The sequence below is a fragment of the Nicrophorus vespilloides genome, unplaced genomic scaffold (assembly GCF_001412225.1).
Source record: "Nicrophorus vespilloides isolate i.1.1-1 unplaced genomic scaffold, Nicve_v1.0, whole genome shotgun sequence".
In the NCBI taxonomy this organism is placed as follows: Eukaryota; Metazoa; Arthropoda; class Insecta; order Coleoptera; family Silphidae; genus Nicrophorus; species Nicrophorus vespilloides.
Window position 1 is genome coordinate 211,585 of NW_017098206.1, and position 18,750 is coordinate 230,334.

An 18,750-nucleotide genomic window follows, 5' to 3' on the forward strand; every position below is an offset into this window, starting at 1 on the left:
GTAATAAACAATTAATTTGTTTGACAAAACATGATGTTACTTTTGTAATACTGAGCCAGTAGTTAATTGAAGAGAGATTTTTAAAAATAACTTTCAGAGAATTCTAATAAAGTTAGAGCGGTTTATAAACTTACATTTCCTTGGAAAGCACTATGTATCCAGTTGTTTGAGAGAGATATATTGCATTTATTAGGAATATAGACAGTTCATTGAAGATGCTTCAGATGTTCACATATATTCCTTTTAATGTTTTGGTCAAGTTCAATTGAATTTTCTGATAAAAAATGTGCTGAGAGAACCAAAACATTCGTATTCAAATCAGATTAAAAAATTTAACTGTCTTAGCATGGCCTCAATTGTATCATGCACACTGAAAATGGTAACAATCGGATAGGAACCGCTATTGAAGAATCTGCACATTTTTCTATACAAAATTCAATTAATCTCTAAAAATGCGGACTTTACTTGTCCTTTACTTTGGGGTTACTTGAATGATCGTATCTACCTACTTGCCATCATTCAAGCGCGAAAACTCAATATTGAGCACAAAGTTCGAGCAATACCAAGCAGGAAGATTATGGAAAATTCAGTTTTGTACAAAGCAGAAAATGGAAGTCATCTATGTGATATAATTATTTCCAATTGATTTGTAAAAAAAATATTGAATAATTAAAAAACTCCAATCGTCATTTTTGTGTTTTAATCATTATTTTAGAAGTTATAGGGAAAACAAGTTTGCGACTTTTGGGCCAACCTGTATTATAATTTTTAATTGCGTGAAAATATATATCTATCATTCAAGTTAAATATTGAAAATAATATTAGCTAATGTATTACTTATGGATATAATTATTTACTTACTTTTCTCATGTACAGATAATAAAAATAATTTGTCATAAAAGAAGCGTTACTATTTTAATTTTATATTACGTAAGAAATAACTTAAAATAAATACATACATATTTGTTTAACTACAATACTAGTTTATAGTGTTTCATATTTATATTTATTTTATGTTGAAAGTATAAAATTTTGCCATAAATAATTTAAAACAAATATAAAAATATTGTTACAATTTTGTCGTTAAATTTCTTTAAAATTAGCTAATATTAATAAATTAATTATTCTAATTATATTTTCGAACAACATTAAATATAACCTTAAAATAAAAACATAATTACGATTAAATAAAATTATAACGCCTTTTTTAGGATATTTTGTAAAATTATTTTGTAAGTTTTAAACAATTTAAACAGAATCGTTTTTTTTAATAAATACTTTATTTTCTTAGACACATTAAACGTTTACAATAAATTAGTTTAATCAACTACAATTAAATATGTTTCTACTATAAATACTAGGTGATTGTATAAGAGCAAACGAAGTAGAAAATAAGTGAAGATCGGAAGGAGAAATTCACCTTCTAAAACGAAGAAATGTCTGATTGAGGTGTCGGTAATTGGTCGTGTGGTATTGTGTGTATGCTTCTGAGAGGTGAACCAGAGCGTCAAACATGTAATGAGGATCAACGTCGGGCGCGAAGTCATCCCGTCCTTCATCATCAACAATATCGTCTTCATCTTCGTCGGTTTCTGGGTCGGAATGGGTTTCTCTTTTCGGTCTCGGTCTCCTTATTTTCAAAGGCCTTCTTCGTCGTCGCCTCCTCCTCCTCAAATTGGCCATCGTCACCGAAGCCATCGTAGAAGAGACCGGTATCATCATCATCACCACCTTCTTACCTTTACCCTTCAAACTCTGCACAATCAAACAGAGTAAATATCCACCGAACGCGAGGAACGCCAAAGTTGTCACGGACATTTGGAACACGGATTGCATTCCTTTTTTCCCATCCGCACTCTCCACTCCGCCATAATCGCCGCGTTTCAAAGGGTTTTTCAGGATTCGCTTCAAAGCCATTGGAACTCCAAGCACCAATTCCTCCTTGGGAACAACTTCTTCGACGTCGTTTAACTCGAAAGTGTTCTTGACCTTCAGCAACTTGCTCATGGGAAGTTCGCTCAGAGTTCTCACATCAAACGAGCTTGAAAGATGTTGCGGTTGCACCGGAGACAGTAAAAGGAAGAGCAGCAACATCATTTCTTCGATGTTCGTGAAAGACTGATCTTCAGAAAAGTGCACGTCGACTCTCCCGAAGGGAAAATTGGCGTAACCCACCTACGAAAAGTGGTTCACAGTTGGTTGCCCAAGCGGCTTCCGACAAACGCGAACCACAGACAGTCACCAACCGCAGCTCGAACCATGCACACTTTAAGAATACTCGTTCTCACGCTCTTCTTCGCGACGGCTTTCGGTTTCAATTTTGGGCAAAACTCAGTTTTCGGAACGATCAAATCGGGTTTGGAGAAAGCCGGGAAGATGTTGGGATTGGATAGGGCTAGCGGCGTAGCGCAGTTAGTTTCAAACGCGTTCAGCAAAAATTCCAGAAAAGGAGAAACTAATCAAAAGGATACCATATTCTCAGGATTTTTACGAATCTTAGGATTGGACAACAAGAGGATCGGGGCTATAGCAGTGAACGCTATAATCTTCATGGCACAATTGGTAAGTCAAATCAACCAAAATTAATCATTTCTTTTAACAAATATTTTATTATTTAGATTAGCACTTCGTTATCGAAAGCGCCTCCGGCATACATAACTAGCCAAAGACGCGATTTAGATGAATCTCCTTTAGATTGGATGTTGAGTAATCCGGAAGTGGAGAAGATGTTACCTCATGCAAGCAACGGTAATCTTCCCCATCATATCGTAGAATTTCTTCGGGAAGGACCGGCGCGGGATTCCACCGGATGTCTTCAACTGCTGATCTGCAAAGGAGCGCCTTTCGTTTGGGGAATGCAAAGGGCGATCAACGCTAAAGGAAAGGATGTTAAACGAGGCTTCAGTGCTTTAACCGATTACATTCCAAGCTTGGAACAGGTTGCCGAACACGGGGACGAATGCGAAATCAAACACCCTTACTGTATTATAAACATCTAACTTTATTCATCACTCAGAAATGCCTTTTCTCTCCGGCACAGAGACTCAACTTCGTGAGACTTCCCCGACTTCAGTCCGCATATTATATCCAACTTGCACTTCGCAGTATCACATTTAGGTCTTGCCGGACTTCCGGCGTAGAAATATCTGCAAAGAACAATAGTTACAAAATGATCAATCACAGTGCATCAATCAGAACGAATCAATCAAAATGGATGAATGAGAAAAGATCAATCAAAATATATCAACCAAAATGGATTAATCAAAATTGATAAATTCATAAAATTACCTGTAAAATCTATCGAAAAGCTTAGAATCTTGTAGAATCCTCTCGATCAACTTTGACCATTCCGCCGGTCTCAGAGATGTCATCCCATAAGCGGATCTCGCCGAGTACAGCTTCCTCCAAATCGGCTCGGAATCCGGATTGGAATTGGATCTGACTAGATCCATGATCCATGTCTCGTGATCGATCACTTCCTTGCAATAATCGCACAATTCAGTTACAGTTAGTTAGTATTCGTGTTAATACAGAAAGCACGCGATTTGTTTGTTCTCGTTGGAAGTCGCGTGCTCCAGATGTTTAGCATCTCCCACAAAGGTTTTATCAACGGAAACCACCATTTATTTATTATTTATGTTTTGGAAACATCGCTTTGATTGCCATTAATAAAAAGCGTTAAAAAATAGTTTTGTTATGTTTTACTCCCATCCTCAATTTTCTTTTAAAAATATATTTACCCTTGTAGGATTATCCGTGTCTGCATCTACGTAGTAAATTCTATAAGCGGGATTCAAGTACTCGTACGTTGTAACGACGGGACCTATGTAAGCAATCCCCGAGGCTTGCTCTAAAAACAAAATAAAAACAAATATGACATATGTCAAAACAAATTCCAATAAATTAGTTTAAGTTCGATAAATCTCTCATTTTATCACAATTAATTTATTATTTCTGTATAATTTTGTGGTCATATTTTATTTACATAATAAATCTAAACTAATTTTTCAATTATTGAATCTAATACATAAAATCTTATATTTTCCATTTAATAAATTAATTAGTTTTTGCTATAATTAAATGTGATTTTTAAAATTTAATTTGCCATTAATCTTTGTTTATCACCAACAATGAACTTTTTAATTATAAAGTCCTGTTTTCAGTAAGATTCGAATACTGACGTTAATTGGTGTATCACGACGTGTGCTGTAGTGGTATTAAAATGAAAGTGGAACGGATGAATTTCGCGATTTGGGCCGAATAAAGTGAATAAAACGATGAAAGAATAAAAGTAAACGCATTCTTTCGGTATATTTTGGTGTTCGCTTCGGGCGAGATGTATTGTATCAACTGTAGTAACATCCCGTTTCGACGCACACCAATAATAAATATAGCATACTGAAATAGTTCACTCGCCATTATTCAGTGTACATGTTATACAGATAGAGAGAGAAATGAAGAGAAAAATGTAGACGATTCAAATATTTATTGCCGGCTATTGTGGTCCGACAATGAGAAATTAAATAAACCGATGGATTTGTTTGGATAAATACTGAAAGATGGATGAGAAATGGATTAGAAATGGATGAAAAATGGATGAGAAATGGATGAAAAAAATGATAAAATTCATAAACAAATCCTTAATAAATTAAATATATAGATGGAATGGAGAAAATGCATACATGGAATGGAGAAAGGAAAAGAGAAATTACTCACCAGTCTTGTTGTCCATGTAGAACACCTCGAACTCATCATTGTGTGTATGACCAAAAAATTGTGCGACCACCGTGTCTCGGTATCTGTTGATGATGTCGTAGTAGTTCTTGGACCACATTTTCAAACAATCAGAAGCGCCAGGCGGCACGTGACCTACATCAGAAAAAAAGTTAGATTCTCTCATTCTCTACAGAAATTATAACACGAATCGTCTTAATGTGACGAACACGACTCACCTATTATGTGAACCTTTTCACTTTTCTCCTCGGCCAAATCCAACTCGTGCACGAGCCACTTCAGCTCCTTTGCTGGATCAGTGCTATTCAAGAACAACCACCAACTCAGAGAGTAGCAATAGTTCATGTTGAGAGAGATCAATCGGAATTTCGGACGTATCAGGACCGAGTAGAAACCCCCGTGGGACAACGTTTCGTTCACCTCCGAAGGCAACCATTTGCTCCATTCTTTCGAAACTTCCTCATAAAGCCAATCGATAGATTGATCTTTGCTCTTTATCCAAGGTGGCGGAAAACTACAATCAACATAATAATTATTTTTATCATTTAGATCAAATGAATTAGTATTACAAATTATTTGATTATCTCAGGTACAATATTGTTAGGTTATATTATGTAAGGTTAACATGAAAATCGGTTAAATTAAAACAGGTGAAAATATAATTCATTTTAGGTTAGATAAAATTTAAGTAATGTAGATCATATTATTTAGATCCATTGAATTTATATTAAAAAATATATGATTAACTTATTTTAATTTGAGATTAAGTCAACTTAGGTTATATTAAAAAATAAGTTGGGTTAGGTGAAGTTTAGTTAAGCTTAGATTAAAACGTCAAATTCAAAACATTAAAGTATGAGTGACATATTCAAGAAAATATACATCTTTAAACAAATCAATTGCTCCGCTTTCGTCAATGATAAGTTAAAGTTAATATAACGATGATTTACGATTCAATATGAGAAAACAAATTTTAAATTTCAAGGCGAAACATAATTGAAGCAAAACCGGTCCAAGCTCTCAATTAATTTGTATTTAAAAATTTCCACAACAAATTTGATCTTATTAATGTTTTTTCTCTTTCTCTCTGTTTATTTTTAGTTGTTATTATACATTGAACGTTGATTTCGATCACGCAAATACTGTTTTTGGAATCAGTCATTTAATTGCTCATTTGTTTTTCACTTTGTATTAATGAAAGATTCGTAAATAACTTCATTACAATAGAAACTAATTATTAAAACAATTTTCAGTTTGTCTGAATATCTGCTTTTAGTTGAATATCTGTACCTATATGATTCGTATAGAATGCAGATATTGCAATACCTTGAAAACACGTTTTCTTTGTTTGGTGTCATTGTTTGAACAATTGAGAAAGTCAAATATTGTACTCGAAATCATTGGTAGTTTTCCCAGAGATGCTTCAAGGTCGCCTCGGTTAACATCTATTATAATTATCAGTTAAAAATCTACAGTTTGTTATTAGGTGCGTAAAAATTAATGGACTCGCTCGGTGGTTTGTCATTGAATTTCACGCTTGGTGTTTCGATGAAATCGAATCGTCCTTGCGAATTGTCGATAACCTCACGAGAAGATCGTTTCCGCGTTTCGACAAAACTTTGATGGAATCATGATTGGCGTTGAAACAATTGAGTGAAAACAGAAACTCACTTTCCAGCTGGGATTCCTTCGTGATTTCCCAAAGCCGGGAAAATCGGGATGTTCGGGAAAGTTTCGAACAGTTTACCGATGGTAAAGCGAATGTTATCGATGTTTTGCTCCTTCGTCTGATTCCAAATATCGTGCGGAGGGATGTCACCCGTCCAAATTACGTAATCGATGTCCTTAAAATAAATAAAATTAAGTTTCATTCATAATCAATTATTTCTTTTAACTCACAGGATGTTGTCGAGCTATGTGGGAGAGCATAGCTTCGAAAAGGACTTGAGGCGTATCGCATTTCCCGAAGGTTCCCCACCTGAGTTGCAAAAAAATTGAATAGTTAGGGATTTTTAATATTAAAGTTTGTGACAATCATTTACTTTCCGGCCCTTTGAACCTCCACCTTCTCAGTTGGCGTGCTATAATTCCTGCAGCATAACGGTTCCTGGCAGTTGGCAGGACTACCTTCCGTATAATCAGGATCAAAGTGGGTGTCGGATAATTGCAACACCTTGAACGTGGGCGCGTCTTCCTGCAAATAATAACGCTGATATAATCGTATTTATTTTCCATTCGCAATTCAACCTTTGGTAACGGCGAGTCCCAGATTCCTTTTTCTGATCCTTCATTCCTCAAGTCAACAGTCCAATCGTGCAGAGGATTCTCCACATCTCCGCACCTCTCCTCCATGAACATTTTGCAGATTTGCTCTGAGTCTAAATGTAGAAGTAAATACATTTTATTTATTTTATAATTGTTCGGTTTCAACCTTTGGAATATTGACCTAAGCAATTGCAAACTCACTCAGTTTAGTCATCTTCAGTGCTGGAAGCACCACGGGTCCGTATATGTCGTAGACTCCGTTGCAAACGGGTTCGGTTTCGATGCGGAAACCGACGCAAATAGATACAAACTTCTCCTTGATCTCCTCAAAGGTACCATCCTTGTCCACTTCCGATTTCAACAGCGAGACACCTGCAATTTCATTCAAATGGCATCTCATTACTTGTTAATTAACACTAATTAACTTATACCCGAGAGTTTCTATATGCAAATATAATAGAAGATTCTTCAATAACAAAACCGAGAATAAATAAAGACATTACAATATTAAATTAAAATATCAAAAATACAAAAACTGATAAAAGTTAATTTTTCTTTCGTTTAGTCAATCTCAGATTATGAAAGTTAATAAAAATCACTTTATAAAAAGTTACTAGATGTAATTAATTAAAATATTAATAGGTGGAGTGATTGTGTAACATTTCGACGTTCTTCAATAATAGAAGCAAGAAGTAATGAAGAAATTGCAAGTGCTAAGCAAATTTTTAAATTATTAATGTCAACAAAGTGTTTCGCAAATCAATGGAATTAGCACTATGCAAAATGTTGTCTACTCAATAAACCTACAATAAACGAAACAGTCTTTGACTTTTAGAAGTTTTCATTTCAACTTTATGTTTTCATTAATCGAGCCAAAAAAAATAAAAAAAGAATAATTTAATTAATTACAAATTTTATGTAATTTCTTCTTCTTCCAGTACAAAAATAAAAAAATTCATTTCAATTTCTTAAAAAAAAAATACAGAAAAAAATGCAATTCGCAATCTATTATTGTAATTTTTAATTAATATTTTAACCTTTTTTAAGTTTAAAAGAAAAAAACTAATAATGTATAATGTAAGTAGAATCCTATTTGACTAATCTAATTAAATACAACAAAAGTTAATTAGCAATTATCAAAATGTTATCTACTCTTGAATTGTTAATTTAAAAAAAATTGATTTACATATGTGTTGTCCTTTTTTCAATTATAAAACCGAAATGTAAACAAGAAGTTACATAAATGAAACCAGTTTTGAAAATAAATAAAAGATGACATTCTCTCAATTCGCAAAAATAATAATCAAATTAGTCAACTCGATTCAATAAATGAAATACAAAATACTTTGTCTATTTGAAAAAAAAAGTTCTTATAATGGAAGAAAATTTTGTTTTGAAAGAACTTTCACAATTCGGTCTCATCGGCCGTTTTTACGTGACTTCAAAAAATGGATTAAAAAAATTCCACACTACGAACTTTCACTTTTGTTAATCAATTTAACATCTACACTCGAACAGTTATATATCATATATTCGAATATTTAACTATATTTAGTTCAATCACAAATTATGTTGATATTTGAATTTATTGGTTGAACATAAATTACGTAAGTTAATAAAATCAAAATCTTAAAAAAAAATTATTTTGACTGGAATAAATTACTAAAAAATAATTAAGTTTTAAAAGAAATATGCTAAATAACTTAATTTTCTGTATTTTCTATACAATAAACTATTGATTTGTTAAATGACTATACTTTTCATAAAGTTTTTTTTTAAGAAAATTGTTAAAAATAGTTTAAATGTTATAATACTTTACCTAGTCGACAAGTTGCGCAAGTTAAACGTCCGGTCAATGAGCTATGGTCCGCTCCGAGATCCTGAAGAGTCTCCTCATCATCACCAAAAAGATCTTGATTTTTGCTCTGAAAATAATAGAAAAAATCGCATGAATATAAATTTATATATGTTATGACGTTTTTTTTCTATTAGACTATAATCTTCTAAGTTTTTCAGCCTGTTACCAATGGTAAAAAACAACAAAACATTTTACTTAAATTTTATCAATTGTAACTCACCATGCGAAGCGTAGATGTCAAGCTGTGATGATTCCCTTCTGACGACAGAAGGGCTTGATTGTGCGGCGCAACTTTGTAGTCCCATGGATCATCGAAATCGATCACTTCCGTTTGAATCGGCGTTTGCACTGGTCACCAAAATAAAAAATGTATCAATATAAAATATATTAATCACAAAAAATTTCGTTAGTAACCTGAGTAAACGGCTAAACCGCACGTTATCAGTAAGATAGAATTCGAAATTTGAAAACCCATGCTGCATCTGCAGTTGCTGCTGCTGTCCCTACGAAATGCGCTCGAACAATGCTTCGATCTTCGACGGATTTTCGTTACTTTATTGAACTCAAGGCTAACTACTAAACTACAAAATGGACACACGTACCGAGCGCACAGACAACAGTGACGAACAAATCGCCTGTTGTTTATAAAACAAATGCAAAAAAAAGTTATAACGAATGCAAAAAAAACAATGATGATGGTGATCGTAATAAATGGGCGCACAGGAAACCTGAGCGGTAATCACACGCATTACATCTTCGTTATTGCTACATACGATCGAAGCGCTCGTTGATAATAGGTCATTTGTTTATAAACAAGAGAACGCAACCGATCGATGAGTTTATTCGTGGAATTGTTGTTATTTCCCTTTCATCGTTTCGAACTTCCTGTCACACGCCAGAGACATCTACAATATGAATCGACAATATAAACATTTGCTAATGATTACGTGTATTCATTACTTGGCGAAACATACAAACCGCGAACATGAAACGATGTTAATCGTTTATTTAGTTTATAAATTATATACAAATTAGCAATACTAATAGAAATTTAGAATTAATTCATAAGTTTCGATAGAAAAATAAAACAATTGATGCGTATCTTTCACACTAGATTTACGTAACTTGACAGAATACAAAATGTTTAATTTCTAAAACATTGCATAAAATTGCAATGTATTAAGAAATTTATTATAAACATAATTCTCATTTAATCAACATATAATTATTTAAAATTAGTATAACAAATAATGCAGTAAATTAATTTTGTTAATATTTACAATAAATAATAATTAAAAAAACTTCAAAAAAAAAATAACGAAGAAAGTAATCTGCAATTTATATTATTTATAGTAACAAAATATAATTTGAATTATAAATTAAATTAAAAATGAATGCAATTAAATTAAGTATTGTTCTTTTAACTACAGAAATTTCAAATTGAAAAGTGAAATTTGAATGTTTGTATATTGGGTTGCCTATAATATTGTTGCATTTGTTTTCTGTATATTCACGTAATTTAATAGATTTATATACTTTACCTAAACATATTTGTTTTCATCGTTTCAATTGTGTCAGAGCGGCGTCTGACACAATTCTATGAGGTGCGGAGAGTGGCGATCATCTCGGATTCGATAAGTGTTATCGAGTCCATCACTAACCAATCAACGACGGTGAAAACTAACCACTGGGTTGTTGAAATACGCAGGTTAGAAAAATGGAAACTGATGGGGGAGCTGTTGTTTTGTATTAGCCACCAGGGTATCCTGGGTAACGAGGAGGCTGATGCTCTGGAAGCAAGAGGTCATCGACGTGAAATCATCAACATCAACAACATTTTTCGGACACATATCCGCATATCAGAGTGGACGCAATGTTGGAATGGCAAAGCAGATTTGAGTTGGAGAGAAAATATAAGGAGTCGTTCTTTTATAGATTCAACACGACTGTCAGGAGGCACCCATGGTTTTTGAAGATGGGGTTCAGCAGGAAATCGGAGATTGCAGTTCTCAGTCGTTTGAGATCTGGACACACGTTAACCCCTGTGCATTTGGTACAAAAGTATCGCTATAGACCACCCAATACACGCGCAGTTCTCTAAACACAAATATCAATCTACATTAGCCATCCGAGATCTCTCCTAACACCTTTGTACTGAATCGCTGAGACCCCGATTTCAAAGCTGTTATTTAGTGTAGTCGTCCCATATGTTTTTCCCCTGACCCCGGTAACTCAGGGCAGTTTAGATAAATCTCCAATTAATAAAAGCAGTGGCTGGTGAAATTGTGCAAGATGCGCAAGCCAAGTGTGGAGAGGAAAAGAGAAGAAGAAGATATTTTTCATCAAAGCCGCAGGAGCTCCGACTCGACTTGTCTTACCTTTGTATCTGTAGAACCCGTCAAATCACAAAGTACACTAACTTAAGACTGGCACATCAGAAGGCGAAAGCCTGAGAAGATGAAGATTTTTTTTTATGCCGTATAATTTTATTCATAATCTGTTCATCTATGTAAACATTGAGTAAATTTAAGATCGCGGTTGACAATAGATGGATAATCTTTCCCGGTGAATAGTTTACCATCATGATTATTTGAACATTAATAATTACTTAAATCTATATACTAAATCTAGTGGTTTGCAACGCTTCAGCCTATTTGTGGTTTCACTGTTGTCGAGTAGGCCAATAGCCAGAACATTAGTATGTGACTCCAGTCTATCTTGGTATCTACTACTAAATGTTGGTATTGTATCCTCGACATATCTATATGAAAATCTTCATGTATTTGTTTATTCCTGACGAACCCTGGGGCCCTAATAATAGAAGAAGATTAAAAAAATATCTGTTTGTCCACGTAACTCAGTATTAATATATGATTTATACGTGCCAAATGAGGTTTTTATTTATAATTTATTTAAAATTTAAGAAAAACCAAGCGGTGCTTTTAAATAATATTTTTTATTAAAGAATCAAATTTGAATTAATGTTTTATACAGTGGAACCTCGCTTAACGAGTTTAATCTGTTCAAAAATTTCCGGATTTTTACTCGTATAGTGAAACATATTCAAAAATACACATAATATGTGTACACAAGTTTTAAAAATGATGTAGCAGACGCGCAATCCGGTACTTCTCTTCTCATCGTCATTCGTTATGCAAATCGTCGCTCGTTAAGAGAGTAATTTTTCTTATAATTCATTTTGCTCGTTAAGCGAAATGCTCGTTAAGCGAAATGCTCGTTAAGCGAGGTTCCACAGTATATGTGTCATAGTTGTGTTAAGCCAATATTTAAGTTTCTTTTATATTTCTCGAAATGGTAGAAAATTGGTTTCTCAAAAATTAGTTTGAAATTTTCGATTTTAACTGTGAAAATGTCGATTAGAGAATATGTAAATTCTGAAATTTCCTAAAGTAAATATTTATGTTTCTTTTCAATTTCTCGTAAGAGAGTAATATAAGCAATGTTTGGTAGAAAATTGAAGAACTCGGAATTTGGTTTGTTGATTTCTATATAATGAACTTTCTGTAATGTGACTTTATGTTTATTGAGTTGCTTATAATTTGATGTTTTTTTTTAAATCGATATTTATATATGCTTTATACTTACCAACTGCGGTTATTCTTTGAAAAAATTAAGTAATATGTAGGGGAAAACCGAACGTTTATTATTTGTATAGTAACATCGGATGATGTTGAAAATCATGTTATTCCAAAGTATTTATAGACGCTATAATAAATATAATTGTGTTATTATTGTCGCATGCTATTTTTGAATTAAAAAAGAAACAGATAAATTTCTGTCTAGTGCATCACGTCCAATTTATTATAATTTTGTTTTTCCTGTCTTTCGGTTATTTAAGTTGAAATTGTGTTCTAACATAGATTTTTTATAAAATTTGTTTTTTTTTATTGATTAATTTTATAGGAAGATTTTTTTGCACAATATATTGTCAATTATAATTATAATGTATTCTCCGGGAAGAAAAACCTTTGTCAATATTCCTTTGGTCATATTGTATGACCAATAAATATGTTAAAATTAAAAAAAATAAAAAATAATAATTTTAAGAAAAGCATTTTCTTAATTAAATACAGCACTGAATTGTATTTCATAATATTTAGAATTTCTATAATATTCATAAATATTAGATTTTGATAAAAGAAACTTGAATATGAATAATTTTACTAAATTTTTATTTAATTAAATAAAACTGAAAGTGCAATATTTTCAATAAATTGTCTTTTTTTGCAATAATTATTCTGAAAAATTAAAATATTACATTTGTTGATAGGTTTTGTATTGATAATAAGTATTTGGTTTCATTGGTATTTATTATATAGTAATCATTACATTAATATGTTAATTATTAGATATGTTTCGTTTTAAATAATTTACATATTTAGAAATTTATGAGAAATATATCTCGTTAAAAATGACAAATATTAGATTAGGAATAGTTGATAGGAAATGATTTAAATTTAGATTAGAGAGATAACATAATTTGTTAAATATTTCAAATGGAAGTACTTGAAAAATAAACAAAAATACTAACTACATGAATTTATTAGAAATGAGTATTTTGTTTCTATATAAGTATTATACTAATATTAAAATTTTATATTTAATTTGATGAATTTCGTAAATTATTTGAGTATATTCAACAGAATTTCCTATCTAAACAAGTATTAGCTTAATTATTGAAATTTTATATTTAAAAGTAAATAAGTCTTTATGTTCGTTTATTTATTATAAAATAGTAAGTAGAAGATATTATAATGTTTACTAAGTATTGGCAATTAGCAAATGAGATATAATTTCTTTGGGTTAATGGTCCGTACTTGGAATTTAAGTGCGATATCTATGTATTTATGTAATTAAGAAAGATTTGCTGGTTTAATTACGCGGAAAATAGTTTCGAAATTTGGTCATCTGGTGGTGCGTAGTAGAATCTTGCAGTTGCAGAGGGCGCTAGTGTTGCCGATGTTTTGACGTTTCTGGTTGTTGACTTCTTGAAGCATGTGTAAACATAACCCAAAAGTTTAGAGAGTTAAAGGTGCGTTTCGGTGGTTATTGAATTTGAAGAAAGAGAATGTCCGAGGAGATTTCGTCACGGGTGGACGTCGGTTTCTGTGAGGAAGTGCACGAGAAATGGAGAGTGCAGAGCGCCCAATTTCCGAGTAAGGTGGGCGGGAAGCCAGCCTGGCTTTCGTACGAGAATATTCCCGGTTACGAGGATTTAAAATGCCCGAAATGTGAGAATCAGATGTGCTTCTTGTGCCAGGTGTACGCGCCACTCGAGGACGATCCGGCCAACTTCCACAGAACCATTTTCATATTCTTATGTCGCAGTGCCACTTGTTGTCAGAGAAACCGTAGCGACACCGTACGGGTGTTCCGCAACCAGTTGTCCTGGAAGAATCCTTTCTACAGCCACGAACCGCCGCCGGAAGAGGAACCCGTCCACTTTGACGCGGCGCGATTCTCGAAACTCTGCGAACTATGCGGATGCTTCGCAGAGAAAACATGCAGCAAATGCAAGAAAGCCTGGTACTGCTCCAGGGAGCACCAGATTATCCACTGGAAGGATCATCACAAGGACGCGTGCGGAAACCCCTCGAAACCGTCGAAGCTGTCAAGCATCCTATTCACCGAGTACGAGATCGTCATCGAGAGCGAGGAGTATAAGAAGAGCGTCGTCAACGAGGAGGATCAGCTGCAGCTCTACAACAGATTAGTCAGCGAAGGCAGAACTGGAACTCTTCCGGAATCGGAGGAGGCTGAACTCGAGAACCACGCCACCTGTGAGAAGGACAAAGTTTTTGCGAATTTCCGGAAACGCGTCGACTGCAATCCGGAGCAAATCCTGAGATACGAGAGAGGCGGAGAACCTCTTTGGATCGCTTCGGAACCGAAACCTGAGGCTGTACCGGATTGCGAGCAGTGCGGAGGTCCGAGGCAGTTCGAGTTTCAAGTTATGCCTCAGCTACTGACCGTCCTCAAGGAGAACGAACTCGATTTTGGGGTGCTGCTGGTCTACACCTGCAAACGGAGTTGCTCAAGTCAGAAAACGTACAGCAATGAGTTCGTTTTCAAACAGGATGTTTGCGAAACTGACACCGTCTGATCATCATCACGACAACGAAAAACAAGAACCTAATCTATCATTAATCATATTGAACCACTTGATTTTATCTGTTTTATATGTAATAAATGATAAGAAAAACGTACTTGCATTTCATTCTCTTGATGTGACTACCGTTATGAAACTTTGAAACCTGATGAAATCGCCTTTTTTTACCTTCGAACTTGTTTTGCTCAATTACACACTTAATTCAAGTAATGCGTCATTTTACATTTACGGAGATTATAAATTTTTCGATTCACATGGATTTTTTTACGTGAATGAAAATCGCGTAAATAAAGTCTGTAAGTAAAAGAAAACAAATGGAAATAAAAGCGACTTTAGAAAAAAAAAACATATTTATTTTATATAGCTTAACAAAAATTAATTATAACATTTCAGAAAGAGTAAATTTTATTCGGTTTCACGAATACTGATTAAAACAAACATCCTTCCTTTTTAATTTCCAAAAACTTATCATCGCTTGAAATATTTAGAAGATTGACTGTAATTTTTTTCGAATAATATTTTATAAATATTTTCTTTTCATAAATTTGCTCCAAATTTATATTTTCTGGCCCGCGTAAAAAAACTCGCGTGAAAATAGTACTCGTAAAATATTGTATAAGGAAATCTATTCTTTAATTCTCATATAAATGTTAAACTATTTTTAAACTTGCCCATTATTACACAATTAAGAAAACGCAAATAATGATTCATTCAAAACAAATATTATGATTCTATAACATTCCTAAAAGAGATTTCAATCCATTTTCTTATAATCCACGATCATGAGCGCAATAAATTAGTATATTAATATTTATTCAATTAATTAGAGATAATCCACCGTAGTATTAAATAAAGTAATACTAGAGTTACCAATTATTTAGACTAATTTAATTAAATATGAAAGTAAGTCTCTTGATTTGTTAAAAAAATATTTGAATATTTTTGAAATCACGCTTAATAGAGTCCTGCACCCAACCTACAATTGAACTACAGCGCCATCTCTACCCGAATAGAAATAACATTGTTCAAACTACTAATTGGTTTAAGTGTCCGTTAACGTTAAGCAAAGCGATAGTTTAATAGTTTAAAATAAGTAAATAAAAAATCAATAACTTCTATAAACGTGTTATGAATTGAGTTTCATAATGGAGTTTTAGATATTCAAACTGATTATCGTAGATTATTAGAATTAAATAATTGTTATATTAAGGAACATTACTTAAAATTTCTTTTTGTTTTCATTTTTTCTAATAGTTGATGCAGTCAAACAATTAAAGTAAGTCTCACGTTCTTAAAATTGTACTGAATGCCATTACAACAAAAAATATAAAATTCTGGTTAGTAGTAAACACGTTTTTCAACTTGTTGCACTTTAATATCGAGCGATATCCGAAGAAAGATAAATTATGATATAAAAACACAAACCAGTTTCGTAAATACGAGCATTTTTTTTTAAATTTATAATAAAATAAACACATTTTACTAAATTTAAATAAATATTTTCTAACAATTAATGAAAATATTAAATATTTTATTCATTGTTAATAATTTTAAAATGAATAGATTATATTTTTAATTATTTTTTTTGTTAATTGCCTATAAACATTTAATATAATTTGCATTAATATAACAAAAAAAAAAGATAATTTCATAATGATGGAAACTTACATCTATTTTCATCTACATATTTCAAAGTCAATGTGTCAAATATAATAATTTGTATTAATTTGACATTGGCCAACATTTACAAATCTCGTTGTTTTTTTTTTACTTTCTTTAGCGCAACGGTTGACGTTGTTCGCAATATTTAAACAGTGATGCACATTGTTCGCTTAATTGTTGAAAACAAAGTTCTGCGTTATCTGTTTGATCTGGACTTAACAAATAAACGAATAGACGGAGAGAAATTCTACAATTCTAAAGCAATAAAAACGTTGGGAAAAACAAGCGCACAGATTAATTATTGGCAAATCGATAGCAGGTATTACACGAATTACGTAATCGCGTAAAAATGCGACAATAAATCATAAATTAAGTTATCTTATCGATAGATTCTGTAATTACATGATTGCTTTTTCTCTCTCTCTCTATTCGTTTCGTTTCCATGTGAATTCATGTTATTCATTTATTTTTTCTATATATATATATATTTTTATTTAATAAAAACCTTAAACCATACATAGTATTACTTAAACCTAACAATAATATTATGCTGATAAAGTAACTAAGACTAGTGTTTTTTTTTAATTAAAATTATTTTAGCTCTTCCAGTTTTTAAAACTTGTTTAGCTTGAACGTTTCAATTGTCGAAATAAAAAAAAATATTTGGAGCAGAGCCGCCCAAAGAAGATTTTCCATTCAATTCGCATTTGAAGGAATGCAAGTTTTGATGGAGATACTGAACGAAACTTACTTTCACGTTTGAATTGTATGGAAATTCCTCTTGCGTTTTTGTTTTTTTTGCAGTGCTCACGAAGTGCGGTTTTTTTTTTGTACTTAAAAATTAATATTCAAATAAATAGTAAAATAAATAGGAATCACTGTGTTTTTAGATTAGCGTACGTGCTAAGCTGGCTGGTGATTAGTTGTGTTTTTTTTTTAAATTTTGTTTTGAAGTGGTATCACGTGGTCAGTGGACTTAGGTGCGGGCCTGCTGGTTTTTGATGATCATCTGCTCGAACTGCATGATCAGCGATTGAGGCCTGATGATGTCCTCCTCGTCGGCGTCGCAGAGTTCCGCCAGGGATTTTGCCGATTTAAGGGTGGTGGTGTTGTTGGTAGTTGTTGATGTTGGGAAGGGTTCATCCAGGGTTTCTGTGGATGCGTTTAGCTGTGCCATGGATTTGGTCGCTCTGAGTGCTCCCATCTTCGGCTGCTCCATCATGTCCAGGTCGATCAAGGCGGCGAAATCGGGGTTCGATTTCCGACGCATCGTGCGCAGCTCCTGCTCCCTGGAGTGCGCCTCCTGGATTTCCTTTCGCATCCGCTCCTCGATGGGCACGTACCCGTTGCGTATCCTTTTGCTGGAATCCGTGGTGACTTTGAGCGGGGAAAAGTCATGCGAGGACGTGGAGGTCATCGTCAGGGAGTGCGACAAAGGCGCAGAGAACGACTTACTCGCGTGCTGCTTGAACGTGTTCATTATGCCCAACTTTCCCCTGGACCTGATGAACTTTTGCATGACGCCCTTGGCGTTGCCGTTCTGCGCGAATCGCCGCACCCCCAGGACTGGTTTTTGCTGCTCCACCGGATTCGAGCTGGCCGAGGGCGCGTGACCGTTGCCCACCTGCTCACTTCCGTTCTTCTTCACTTCCTCTCCTCCACCATCGCCGTTTACATTGTTGTTGTTGTTGTTGCTGTTGTTAGTAATATTGTTGCCGTTACTGTACAAATTCCTCAACTCCTTCTCGCGCTCTATAACATCCATGATCTCGCGCTGGATGCGGTCCAAAGTTGTGTTCTCCGTGGACGGCATATTAACCTGATTCAACATCTCTTCAGCTCAGCACTCTTTACTCAGCAAAGTCTACTCGCTACTATTACTTACATGTGTTTCTGCACCGACTAATGCCCTACGACTGATATCCCTTATCACGAACCGATAGCAACAGGTGTACTAACTAACTTATTATCACTCTCTCTCTATTCTATCTTTTTTATTTTATGTATTTTTTTTGTTTGTTCTTTCACTCCGACAAAAAATTGAAATGTGCTTGCGCGGCACCGGATTCCATCTGCGTTCACCTGAGGTCACAGACCAACT

The 18,750-nt window shown here is 33.6% G+C and overlaps 5 protein-coding genes across 6 annotated transcripts; 2 read left to right on the forward strand and 3 right to left on the reverse strand.

The window, feature by feature from the left end:
• Positions 1 to 1,416: 1,416 nt before the first annotated feature.
• On the reverse strand, positions 1,417 to 2,097 carry LOC108561897. The gene has a single exon (XM_017920012.1). It carries the CDS (start codon positions 2,095 to 2,097, stop codon positions 1,417 to 1,419), a length of 681 nt encoding a protein of 226 aa, XP_017775501.1.
• Positions 2,098 to 2,259: 162 nt separating this feature from the next.
• Positions 2,260 to 2,999, forward strand: LOC108561898. Its single transcript, XM_017920013.1, has 2 exons — positions 2,260 to 2,562; positions 2,619 to 2,999. The coding sequence occupies exons 1-2, from the start codon at positions 2,260 to 2,262 to the stop codon at positions 2,997 to 2,999; spliced, it is 684 nt and encodes a 227-aa protein (XP_017775502.1).
• LOC108561899 (sphingomyelin phosphodiesterase-like) lies at positions 2,982 to 9,489 on the reverse strand. Its single transcript, XM_017920014.1, has 13 exons — positions 9,272 to 9,489; positions 9,078 to 9,205; positions 8,819 to 8,924; positions 7,201 to 7,371; positions 6,982 to 7,112; positions 6,777 to 6,928; positions 6,634 to 6,712; positions 6,406 to 6,578; positions 4,953 to 5,248; positions 4,717 to 4,869; positions 3,741 to 3,850; positions 3,289 to 3,479; positions 2,982 to 3,146 (listed from the first exon to the last, which is right to left on the reverse strand). Exons 1-13 carry the CDS (start codon positions 9,330 to 9,332, stop codon positions 3,002 to 3,004), a joined length of 1,896 nt encoding a protein of 631 aa, XP_017775503.1. The 5' UTR covers positions 9,333 to 9,489; the 3' UTR covers positions 2,982 to 3,001.
• Positions 9,490 to 13,786: 4,297 nt separating this feature from the next.
• LOC108561900 (programmed cell death protein 2-like) lies at positions 13,787 to 15,003 on the forward strand. The gene has a single exon (XM_017920015.1). The coding sequence runs from the start codon at positions 13,947 to 13,949 to the stop codon at positions 14,979 to 14,981; it is 1,035 nt and encodes a 344-aa protein (XP_017775504.1). The 5' UTR covers positions 13,787 to 13,946; the 3' UTR covers positions 14,982 to 15,003.
• A 2,091-nt stretch (positions 15,004 to 17,094) lies between these two features.
• Positions 17,095 to 18,717, reverse strand: LOC108561905 (uncharacterized protein DDB_G0283697). 2 transcript variants are annotated; one of them, XM_017920022.1, is made up of 2 exons: positions 18,535 to 18,717; positions 17,096 to 18,468 (listed from the first exon to the last, which is right to left on the reverse strand). In XM_017920022.1, exon 2 carries the CDS (start codon positions 18,460 to 18,462, stop codon positions 17,626 to 17,628), a length of 837 nt encoding a protein of 278 aa, XP_017775511.1. In that variant the 5' UTR covers positions 18,463 to 18,468; positions 18,535 to 18,717; the 3' UTR covers positions 17,096 to 17,625. The 2 variants fall into 2 exon arrangements, with proteins under 2 accessions (XP_017775510.1, XP_017775511.1); XM_017920021.1 differs by lacking the exon at positions 18,535 to 18,717 and having other exon boundaries at positions 17,095 to 18,528.
• Between the last annotated feature and the right edge of the window lie 33 nt (positions 18,718 to 18,750).

Excerpts from the sequence above, each read along its gene's own strand:
- LOC108561899 (XM_017920014.1), bottom strand. The coding sequence starts at position 9,332 with ATGGGTTTTCAAATTTCGAATTCTATCTTACTGATAACGTGCGGTTTA. Across the intron at positions 9,206-9,271 it reads CGGTTTAGCCGTTTACTCAG|TGCAAACGCCGATTCAAACG; the intron begins GTTACTAACGAA and ends TTTGGTGACCAG. Across the intron at positions 3,147-3,288 it reads CTTTTCGATAGATTTTACAG|ATATTTCTACGCCGGAAGTC; the intron begins GTAATTTTATGA and ends TGTTCTTTGCAG.
- LOC108561897 (XM_017920012.1), bottom strand. The coding sequence starts at position 2,097 with ATGATGTTGCTGCTCTTCCTTTTACTGTCTCCGGTGCAACCGCAACAT.
- LOC108561900 (XM_017920015.1), top strand. The coding sequence starts at position 13,947 with ATGTCCGAGGAGATTTCGTCACGGGTGGACGTCGGTTTCTGTGAGGAA.
- LOC108561898 (XM_017920013.1), top strand. The coding sequence starts at position 2,260 with ATGCACACTTTAAGAATACTCGTTCTCACGCTCTTCTTCGCGACGGCT. Across the intron at positions 2,563-2,618 it reads TAATCTTCATGGCACAATTG|ATTAGCACTTCGTTATCGAA; the intron begins GTAAGTCAAATC and ends TTTATTATTTAG.
- LOC108561905 (XM_017920021.1), bottom strand. The coding sequence starts at position 18,480 with ATGTTGAATCAGGTTAATATGCCGTCCACGGAGAACACAACTTTGGAC.